The sequence below is a fragment of the Oncorhynchus masou genome, unplaced genomic scaffold (assembly GCF_036934945.1).
Source record: "Oncorhynchus masou masou isolate Uvic2021 unplaced genomic scaffold, UVic_Omas_1.1 unplaced_scaffold_8378, whole genome shotgun sequence".
NCBI classification, from domain to species: Eukaryota; Metazoa; Chordata; class Actinopteri; order Salmoniformes; family Salmonidae; genus Oncorhynchus; species Oncorhynchus masou.
Window position 1 is genome coordinate 1,145 of NW_027014841.1, and position 11,518 is coordinate 12,662.

General features: G+C 44.5%; 1 protein-coding gene across 1 annotated transcript; it reads right to left on the reverse strand.

Annotated features, from left to right (window-relative positions):
* Nucleotides 1-958: 958 nt before the first annotated feature.
* Nucleotides 959-11,502, reverse strand: LOC135537756 (NLR family CARD domain-containing protein 3-like). Its single transcript, XM_064963774.1, has 7 exons — nucleotides 11,400-11,502; nucleotides 7,913-8,029; nucleotides 4,609-4,693; nucleotides 4,251-4,479; nucleotides 2,081-3,878; nucleotides 1,623-1,796; nucleotides 959-1,190 (listed from the first exon to the last, which is right to left on the reverse strand). Exons 1-7 carry the CDS (start codon nucleotides 11,480-11,482, stop codon nucleotides 959-961), a joined length of 2,718 nt encoding a protein of 905 aa, XP_064819846.1. The 5' UTR covers nucleotides 11,483-11,502.
* Between the last annotated feature and the right edge of the window lie 16 nt (nucleotides 11,503-11,518).

The window sequence follows — 11,518 nt, forward strand, 5'->3', positions numbered from 1 at the left end:
ACTTTTGAGTTACCCACCACCAAAGGAACAAGCAGCATGGTAACAGGCAGCAGCAGCAGCGATCTCCAGACTCCTGGACATTGGAGATCTTGGATGGCAAGGGACCCTGGGCACAGCCGGGATAATATCGCCGCCCCAAGGCAGCGCTGGAGGCAGCGAAAGCCAAGAGGCGGTGGTTTGAGGAGGCAGCACAGCAGCACGGCAGCGCGGTTGGAAGCCCAAGAGCCAGCCCAAAAAATTTATTGGGGGACGCACACGGGGAGTGTTGCTACGTCAGGTAGGAGACCTGAGCCAACTCCCCATGCTTACTGTGGAGAGAGAGGGACCGGGCAGGCACCGTGTTATGCCGTGAGGCGAACGGTGTCCCCGGGGCGCATGCATAGCCCGGTGCGGTACATAGCATCGCCTCGTATCGGCCGGACTAGAGTGGGCATCGAGCAAGGTGCCATGAAGCCGGCTCAGTGCATCTGGTCTCCACTGCGTCTCCTCGGGCCGGGGTACATGGCACCAGCCCTATGCATGGTGTCCCTGCTTTGCCATCACAGCCCAGTGCGGTCTATTCCACCTCGCCGCACTGGCCTGGCTACGGGGAGCATTCAGCCAGGTAGGGTTGGGCAGGCTCGGTGCTCGAGAGCTCCAGTGCGCCTTCACGGTCCGGTCTATCCGGTGCCTCCTCCACGCACCAGCCCTCCGGTGGCAGCCCCCAGCACCAAGCTGTCTCTCCGTCTCCTCCCTACAGGTGCTCCCGCCTGTCCAGTGCTGCCAGAGTCTCCCTTCTGTCAGAACCGCCCGTCTGTCAGGAACTGCCAGAGCCGTCCGTCAGTCAGGAACTGCCAGAGCCGTCCGTCAGGCAGGAGCTGCCGGTGTCTCCCGCCTGTCCAGTGCTGCCAGAGTCTCCCTTCTGTCAGAGCCGTCCGTCAGTCAGGAACTGCCAGAGCCGTCCGTCAGGCAGGAACTGCTAGAGCCGTCCGTCAGGCAGGAGCTGCCGGTGTCTCCCGCCTGTCCGGTGCTGCCGGAATCTCTCGTTCATCTGTCCGCTGCTGCCGGAATCTCCGAGGTCGGCGGCGAGGGTCTCCACTCTAAAGAGGCCACGGAGGCAGGTGAAGAGGCCGACAAAAACTATGGTGGAGTTGGTTACACGTCCCGCGCCAGAGCCGCCACGGCGGTCAGACGCACACGCAGACCCTCCCCTATAGGTTCAGGTTTGCGGCCGGAGACCACACCTTGGGGGGGGGGGGGGGTACTGTCACGTTCTGACCTCAGTTCCGTTGTTTTGTCTTTGTTTTAGTATGGTCAGGGTGTGAGTTGGGGTGGACGGTCTATGTTCCTTTTTCTATCATTTGGGATTTCTGTGTTTGGCCTTGTATGGTTCTCAATCGGAGGCAGCTGTCAATCGTTGTTCCTGATTGAGAACCATACTTAGGTAAACTGCTTTCACTTTTGAGTTGTGGCTGATTATTTTCTGTGTCAGTGTTTGTGCCACACGGGACTGTTTCGTTTGTCATTTATTGTTTTGTCCAGTGTTCGATTACTTTATTAAAAGCTATGAACACTTACCAGGCTTCGTATTTCAAATGGTAGAACTAAATACATAAAGCACTTTCATATCTGATAATACTGACCTCAGAGTCTCCAGTTTACAGTGGGGATTCCCCAGGCCAGCAGAGAGCAGCTTCACTCCTGAATCCTTCAGGTCATTGTTACTCAGATCCAGCTCTCTCAGGTGTGAGGGGTTTGAATCCAGAGCTGAGACCAGAGAAGCACAGCCTTCCTCTGTGACTCCACAGCCTGACAGCCTGCAAATAGATCATCATGACTTCATAAACACACTGTTAATTTTACACCAGTAGTGTAGAAGGACAATGGGAGATGCATTTGGTTTATTCCCCCAAACAATGAAAATATCCATCTTTCTTCTCCTAAATTGTATGGTCATAATGTTATACTAATGTGAAAATCAATGCATTTTTTCAATATGTTTTTCAATATAATATTATATACATATTATAATACATATTTTTCTCTAAACTGAATATTTATTCCAGATGATTAGTTCTCATAAGTCATTTTATTTACTCACAGAACAGCTCTGGAGGCTTTGACCACTGGCAGCAGCATCAGAAGACCTTCCTCTGATCTGGAGTATTTCTTCAGGTCAAACACATCCAGCTCCTTTTCTGAAGTCAGCAACACAAAGACCAGAGCTGACCACTGGGCAGGTGACAGTTTGGCTCTAGAGAGACTTCCTGATCTCAGGTATCTTTGGATCTCCTCCACTAGAGAATGGTCATTCAGTTCATTCAGACAGTGGAACAGATTGATGCTCCTCTCTGGAGAGGGATTCTCCCTGATCTTCTCCTTGATGTACTTGACTGTTTCTTCATGGGTCTGTGAGCTGCTTCTTGTCTTTGTCAGCAGACCTCGAAAGTACTTCTGATTGGACTCCAGTGAGAGGCCCAGAAGGAAGCGGAGGAAAAGGTCCAGGTTTCCTGTCTCACTTTGTAAGGCTTTATCCACAGCACTCTTGTAGACATTGACTTCAGGCTCGTCTCTGAACAGCGAAGAAAAGATCCTGGACTTTGTTTGCAGTTTGTCCATAAGATTCTCATTGTTGTTGATGAATGAGAGGAACACATATACAGCAGCCAGAAACTCCTGAATGCTCAGATGAACAAAGCAGTACACCTTGTCCTGGTACAGCCCACATTCCTCTTTAAAGAGCTGTGTGCACAATCCTGAGTACACTGAGGCTTCATTGACATCAATGCCAGCCTCTTTCAGGTCTTCTTCATAGAAAATCAGATTGCCCTTCACAAGCTGTTGAAAAGCCAGTTTTCCCAGTGACAGAATGCTCTCTTTATTCCAGTGTGGACCTGTCTCTTCTTCCCCAAGATACTTTTCATTCTTCTGTTTGGTGTGAAACACCACAAGGTGTGTGTACATCTCAGTCAGAGTCTTGGGCATCTCTTCTCTCTTATGTTTCAGCATGTGTTCAAGGATTGTTGCAGAAATCCAACAGAAGACTGGAATGTGGCACATGATGTGGAGGCTCCTTGATGTCTTTATGTGTGAGATGATTCTGCTGGCCAGGTCCTCATCACTGAATCTCTTCCTGAAGTACTCCTCCTTCTGTGGGTCATTGAACCCTCGTACCTCTGTCACCTGGTCAACACACCTTGAAGGGATCTTATTGGCTGCTGCAGGTCGGGTAGTTATCCAGAGGAGAGCAGAGGGAAGCAGATTTCCCTTGATGAGATTTGTCAGCAGAACATCCACTGAGGTTGACTCTGTGACGTCCCAACAGATCTTATTCTTCTGGAAGTCTAGGGGCAGTCGGCACTCATCCAGACCATCAAAGATGAAAATAACTTTGTACTTGTCGTATTTGGAGATTCTTGATTGTTTGGTTTCCATTGAGAAGTGATTGAGAAGTTCAATGAAAGTGAGATTTTCACCTTTCATCAAATTCAGCTCCCGAAAAGGGAATGAAAATACAAATTGGACATCCTGATTTGCTTTTCCTTCAGCCCAGTCCAGAATGAACTTCTGCACAGAGACTGTTTTTCCAATGCCAGCGACTCCCTTTGTCAGCACAGTTCTGAAATGTTTGTCTTGTCCAGTTAAGGGTTTGAAGATGTTGTTACATTTGATTGCAGTCTCTGGTCTTGCTTGTTTCCTGGTTGTTGTCTCAATCTGTCTCAGCTCGTGTTCATTATTGACCTCTCCTGTTCCACCCTCTGTGATGTAGAGCTCTGTGTAGATCTTATTGAGAAGTGTTGGGTTTCCTTGTTTAGCGATCCCCTCAAATACACATTGAAACTTCTTCTTCAGATTAGATTTGAGTTCACGTTGGCAAATCACAGCAGGATCATCTGAATCTAGAAATAACACAGAGGATATTAATATTACATCTGAGTTAATGCCTACAGTATTGTAGGACTTTTATGAAGTTTAAATTATAATAATGTATTCCCTAAACTGACTGTATAAATGTGTAAATGTTTTCATAATGCATTACAGACTGGTGTGACTGATTATATTATTATTGGTATTATTGATGGTATTATTAATGTTCTCTCTTTCTCTCTCTAAATTAATCAACACATCCCTGCTGCTACTTCATGAGGTCACTAGGTGTTGTTTTAAGGCCGCTACAATATCATTGAGTTACACAGCTACTTTAGTTGTACTTTAGCTACAGCTTTTAAATGTTATAAAACATCATTCAACATGAGGCAGACAGATCTTACATTTCTCCAGTGTGTCAGCAAGCTCCATCTGGTTCATTTTCCTCAGGATGTGCAGTGTGATCTTCAGAGCCCCCTCTCTGGCACTGCTCTCCTGCTTCTCATCTTCAGCATCCACCACTTCCTTATCCTGCTTCTGACTCTCAAAGCCTTCTGGGAGTTCTGGACTAAGAATCCTCTTGAACATCTTCAGCTCGTTCTTCACAAATGTCATCATATTCTCTTCAAGCAACTGAAATAAACAAAGTAAATAAGTTAAGCAAGAGAATAAACGCTTTCTCATTAACACATTAATGAATGATTGACAGATCAACTTTACTTGAGGTAAACAAAAACAAATGTACATAACAGGACCACATACACTGAATATGGAGGCCAGGTCTGTTTGATGACTCTGGGAAGACTGACCACGGAGAATCTCTGACTCTGATCTCTCCTGTTGCTTTCTGTGGACAAAACATGAGATTACTTGTCCTCATTCAGGGAGTACACACACACACACACACACACACACACACACACACACACACACACACACACACACACACACACACACACACACACACACACACACACACACACACACACACACACACAGGGAGGGAATGTTGTGTTTGTTTAATATTGTTTTACGACTATGAAACGGACAAATTCGGAAAATGATGAAACTGATTTCTCAGTGATAGGTTTTATACAGTAATAATATATATCTATCTCACTCTCAGAGAAATCAGTAGTACTGCTAGGTTTTACACAGTAATAATATATATCTGTCTCACTCTCAGAGAAATCAGTAGTACTGCTAGGTTTTATACAGTAATAATATATATCTGTCTCACTCTCAGAGAAATCAGTGGTACTGCTAGGTTTTACACAGTAATAATATATATCTGCCTCACTCTCAGTGAAATCAGTAGTACTGCTAGGTTTTACACAGTAATAATATATATCTGTCTCACTCTCAGTGAAATCAGTACTAATGCTAGGTTTTACAGAGTTTCATAAAGAACTGTACAAATGATACATTTGACATCAATATACAACATTTTTTAAAACCATTATTAAATACAGTAATATAAGATTTGTATTTAAAAATTTAGTTTTGAAATCAGCAAATGTTTTTATCCAGGGCCTTTGTTACGGGGTACCAGGAAAACAATGAGACTATAAGGAGTACCAGTACTGAGTCAATGTGCAGGGTACCAGGTAGTTGAGGTAATAATGAGGCTATAAGGAGTACCAGTACTGAGTCAATGTGCAGGGTACCAGGTAGTTGAGGTAATAATGAGACTATAAGGAGTACCAGTACTGAGTCAATGTGCAGGGTACCAGGTTGTTGAGGTAATAATGAGACTAGAAGGAGAACCAGTACTGAGTCATTTTGCAGGGGTACCAGGTAGTTGAGGTAATAATGAGACTAGAAGGAGTACCAGTACTGAGTCAATGTGCAGGGTACCAGGTAGTTGAGGTAATAATGAGACTATAAGGAGTACCAGTACTGAGTCAATGTGCAGGGTACCAGGTAGTTGAGGTAATAATGAGACTAGAAGGAGAACCAGTACTGAGTCAATGTGCAGGGTACCAGGTAGTTGAGGTAATAATGAGACTAGAAGGAGAACCAGTACTGAGTCATTTTGCAGGGGTACCAGGTAGTTGAGGTAATAATGAGACTATAAGGAGTACCAGTACTGAGTCAATGTGCAGGGTACCAGGTAGTTGAGGTAATAATGAGACTATAAGGAGTACCAGTACTGAGTCAATGTGCAGGGTACCAGGTAGTTGAGGTAATAATGAGACTATAAGGAGAACCAGTACTGAGTCAATGTGCAGGGTACCAGGTAGTTGAGGTAATAATGAGACTATAAGGAGTACCAGTACCAGTACTGAGTCAATATGCAGGGTACCGAGTAGTTGAGGTAATAATGAGACTATAAGGAGTACCAGTACTGAGTCAATGTGCAGGGTACCAGGTAGTTGAGGTAATAATGAGACTATAAGGAGTACCAGTACTGAGTCAATGTGCAGGGTACCAGGTAGTTGAGGTAATAATTAGACTATAAGGAGTACCAGTACCAGTACTGAGTCAATATGCAGGGTACCGAGTAGTTGAGGTAATAATGAGACTATAAGGAGAACCAGTACTGAGTCAATGTGCAGGGTATCAGGTAGTTGAGGTAATAATGAGGCTATAAGGAGTACCAGTACTGAGTCAATGTGCAGGGTACCAGGTAGTTGAGGTAATAATGAGGCTATAAGGAGTACCAGTACTGAGTACTGAGTCAATGTGCAGGGTACCAGCTAGTTGAGGTAATAATGACACTATAAGGAGTACCAGTACTGAGTCAATGTGCAGGGTACCAGGTAGTTGAGGTAATAATGAGACTATAAGGTTAACCAGTACTGAGTCAATGTGCAGGGTACCAGGTAGTTGAGGTAATAATGAGACTATAAGGAGTACCAGTACTGAGTCAATGTGCAGGGTACCAGGTAGTTGAGGTAATAATTAGACTATAAGGAGTACCAGTACTGAGTACTGAGTCAATGTGCAGGGTACCAGTTAGTTGAGGTAATAATGAGACGATAAGGAGAACCAGTACTGAGTCAATGTGCAGGGTACCAGGTAGTTGAGGTAATAATGAGACTATAAGGAGTACCAGTACTGAGTCAATGTGCAGGGTACCAGGTAGTTGAGGTAATAATGAGACTATAAGGAGTACCAGTACTAAGTCAATGTGCAGGGTACCAGGTAGTTGAGGCAATAATGAGACTATAAGGAGTACCAGTACTGAGTCAATGTGCAGGGTACCAGGTAGTTGAGGTAATAATGAGACTATAAGGAGAACCAGTACTGAGTCAATGTGCAGGGTATCAGGTAGTTGAGGTAATAATGAGGCTATAAGGAGTACCAGTACTGAGTCAATGTGCAGGGTACCAGGTAGTTGAGGTAATAATGAGGCTATAAGGAGTACCAGTACTGAGTACTGAGTCAATGTGCAGGGTACCAGCTAGTTGAGGTAATAATGACACTATAAGGAGTACCAGTACTGAGTCAATGTGCAGGGTACCAGGTAGTTGAGGTAATAATGAGACTATAAGGTTAACCAGTACTGAGTCAATGAGGCAATAATGAGACTATAAGGAGTACCAGTGCAGGGTACCAGGTAGTTGAGGTAATAATGAGACTATAAGGACTACCAGTACTGAGTCAATGTGCAGTGGTACCAGGTAGTTGAGGTAATATGTACATGTAGTTCGGTGTAAAAAGTGACTAGGCAATCAGGATGGAGGTTGAGACTATAAGGTTCAGTACTGAGTCTCACCCAGGGGAGTCAATGTGCAGTGGTACCAGGTAGTTGAGGTAACATGTACATGTAGTTCGGTGTAAAAAGTGACTAGGCAATCAGGATGGAGGTTACATCTCCTCACACACACACACACACACACACACACACACACACACACACACACACACACACACACACACACACACACACACACAGGGAATGTTGTGTTTGTTTAATATTGTTTTAGGACTATGCAAATGGACAAAATGATTAGCCTATGGATTATGAAAACAACAACAATAAATGGGAGAATGGGAGAGGAGAAATGACTAGAGACAGTGTTGTTTAACTCACTGACCAGGACCCATGAGTTCTTCTTACCTTTGTTCAGTAGAAAAGTCTCCCTTTCTAAAGTATAGAGGTTGATCCATAGACCGGTCACTCTTCATGGACACACAGCTGGGAACAGGGGAGGCTGGTCTCTCCTGCTGGATTGGTCTTCAACACAACAGAGACAAACATTACATCTCTCATCTACTCTGAGCTCAGATGGGGAAACATAAGAAGAGTTTAATTCCAAAAAGCTATGTATCCATTTTCAGAAACGTTTGTAAATTAGCTTTTATTAGCTTTTATTGTTTAAAGAAGTTATGTTTATGTTAAGTTATGTTTTTTGCTAAATAAGATGGCACGTGGGTACCTGCTTCTATTAACCAATGAGGAGATGGCACGTGGGTACCTGTTTCTATGAACCAATGAGGAGATGGGACATGTGTACCTGCTTCTATTAACCAATGAGGAGATGGCACATGGGTACCTGCTTCTATGAACCAATGAGGAGATGGGACGTGGGTACCTGCTTCTATTAACCAATGAGGAGATGGCACATGGGTACCTGCTTCTATTAACCAATGAGGAGACCAATGAGGAGATGCAGCGTGATCTGAGTCTCAAATAGAACTGACTTCCAGACGTTAGTTAACGGCGCGAGCAGTGTGTCATTATCTATGACGAATTTCGTTAAGCGACGCGAGCGTTGTTGTCAGTCTGTCAGCCCCGCTAAAAGGCCGGTGTCGTTACTCTGCCTTCTCCGGGGGATGTTGAGGTAAATTTACTAACCGGGAGGGTTGAATGATGTAATTTATTAGAGGGCTGGAAGACGCATCTCGAGGTTGTTTACTCGCAATATCAGATATTAAGATGATTTTTATAATGAATGTATACTGAGGTTGAGGTTCTGACTAGTGATTATTTACCCGCTGTTCAATACCTGCTATTGAGGCGCCCTGAAAATAATATTCAAAAGTTCGGTCCTTGGACACAGACGGGTTAAACACTAAAGTTACCGTCCTTCTAGTGAAGAGAGGAGAACCGGACAGAGGTAGACAGCATCCGTCAACGAGAGAGGGAGAAGCCTCACCGGGATTTAACAGGTGGAAGAAACAACCGGGGAGCTCCATCGGTCCACAAGAAATGCAGACCGCCGGTGATGATGTAGTGGTAGCTATGGTAACTAGGATGCTGCTGGTAGAGTAGCTAGCTAGATTACTGAGCTGTACCGAATAGCTAGGATAACTAGGATGCTTCTGGTAGAGTAGCTAGCTAGCTTACCGAGCTGTACCGACTAGCTAGGATAACTAGGATGCTGCTGGTAGAGTAGCTAGCTAGATTACCGAGCTGTACCGACTAGCTAGGATAACTAGGATGCTGCTGGTAGAGTAGCTAGCTAGTTTACCGAGCTGTACCGACTAGCTAGGATAACTAGGATGCTGCTGGTAGAGTAGCTAGCTAGATTACCGAGCTGTACCGACTAGCTAGGATAACTAGGATGCTGCTGGTAGAGTAGCTAGCTAGTTTACCGAGCTGTACCGACTAGCTAGGATAACTAGGATGCTGCTGGTAGAGTAGCTAGCTAGATTACCGAGCTGTACCGACTAGCTTGGTTATTTAGCAGGTCATTTGTCTGTCCCTCGTCTCGATGATGAATCCGGTGAAACACAAATTGAAACAAGGATAGAGAGTGAAAAGGATCTGGCTACACTCACACTGTCCCTGACCGTAAAGAAAAAAACAAATTGAACAGTAAACTTCGGTGTCTCAACACTGTAACAAACTCCGTCGTTATTCCCCAAGATCATCTCAGTCCACTCTGCGCGTAACCGGCTTGGCACCACACCGAACGGCGGCGCGGACAGTTCTGTACGGGGACGCGGACAGTTCTGTACGGGGATGCGGACATGAGCCGTGCAACACAATCAACTAAACCCAGTCTTGACAGTGGGTTACATTAGTAATATTCATTTTGTATTAATATGTAAAACAAACATTCTGTTTTTTTATAACAATATGTTGAGGTCTGGGACCATATCCACAAAGTGTCTCAGAGTAGAAAATTGGTCGTATAAGTGCTGAGAATAAAGACATTTTATACTTATGGGTATAAATTACCTAGTTACCTACCCATTACCTAAATTACCTACCCACCTAGTCAGCAGATATTTAGGACACCTCGTGAGCTGTCCTAAGTAGTTAAGAGTTAACAGCAGGTGTCCTAAGTAGTTAAGAGTTAACAGCAGGTGTCTTGATAATACTATAGAATAATGCAGTGAGTCAGTGGTTCCTGTTCCACATGTAGTTGCATTGCAGTAGTTAAAAATAATGTTTTTATATTTCTATGTGATCAACCCATAAATAATATAGACCTACATGCAACAGTATGTCTTGTGCTTTTGGCAATGAGTTATGTATAATGATTATGTATAACTGCATAGCATTTTGTCTTCATTTTGGCAGATTAACTCAGGTTGGAGTTGGAGCTGTGACCGAAAGGTGGCTGGTTCGAATCCCGGGCCGGGCGCTGGAAAAAACAGGTGGAATTGATCTGACCACTGGAGGGCTGCTGGGTTCACATCCTCAAAACATGAACCTTTTTGTTGATCAGAACTCTAGAGGTTCTTCTTCACTGAACCCCAAAATATATATAACTTTTATTGATTTCATATTTTAAGGAAGTGATAGAAGCCTTTTTGGCTCTATAAGGAACCTTGTTTTCTAAACACGTTTTTCTTTTGATGATTTAATTATCTACATCATGTTATTTCAAGTTCTCCCTTTGGAGCACAACATCATGTTGTTAAATAATAATCCTAAATTGGGCATGGATATAAATTGGGAAGTTGAAGGCGTCTAGGGTGTAATATGAGTTTGATGAAAATTGTTGCAACGTTGTAGGCAACATTATTGGCAAGGGACTTGATACCTACTATGCCAAAGCTATTTAGAGTTGTTAAACGGGTGTGAAGAGTTGTACATTGCAACGAGTACAGTCAGGGTGCCGTGGAACCCCTGCAGTACCTCCACAGACCCCGGATTGAGAACCCCTGCAGTACCTCCACAGACCCCGGATTGAGAACCCCTGCAGTACCTCCACAGACCCCGGATTGAGAACCCCTGCAGTACCTCCACAGACCCCGGATTGAGAACCCCTGCAGTACCTCCACAGACCCCGGATTGAGAACCCCTGCAGTACCTCCACAGACCCCGGATTGAGAACCCCTGCAGTACCTCCACAGACCCGGATTGAGAACCCCTGCAGTACCTCCACAGACCCCGGATTGAGAACCCCTGCAGTACCTCCACAGACCCCGGATTGAGAACCCCTGATTTAGCAGATGCTCTTATCCAGAGTGATTTACAGTAAGTGCATTCATCTTAAGATATCTAGGTGAGACAACCACATATCACAGTCAAATATACAGGATACCAACATTCCATTCCTGATTAACAATGGATATATAGTGTTTCATCTTAAGATAGCTATTTATTTTTTGAATGAACTCGATAAATTCTTTATAAATGGTCATCTTACCTCTTAGCTTTGGTGTCATGTCCCCCAGAGAGATGCATTTTAGAGGCAGGGGCCCCCTCCTCTCTCTCCCCAGAGAGACTCATTTTAGAGGCAGGGCCCTCCTCCTCTCTCTCCCCAGA

Coding starts and splice junctions, on each gene's coding strand:
- LOC135537756 (XM_064963774.1), bottom strand. CDS start 11,482: ATGAGTCTCTCTGGGGAGAGAGAGGAGGGGGCCCCTGCCTCTAAAATG. Junction 1,797..2,080: donor AAAGCCTCCAGAGCTGTTCT/GTGAGTAAATAA, acceptor ATCTATTTGCAG/GCTGTCAGGCTGTGGAGTCA. Junction 1,191..1,622: donor TGTAAACTGGAGACTCTGAG/GTCAGTATTATC, acceptor CTGAACCTATAG/GGGAGGGTCTGCGTGTGCGT.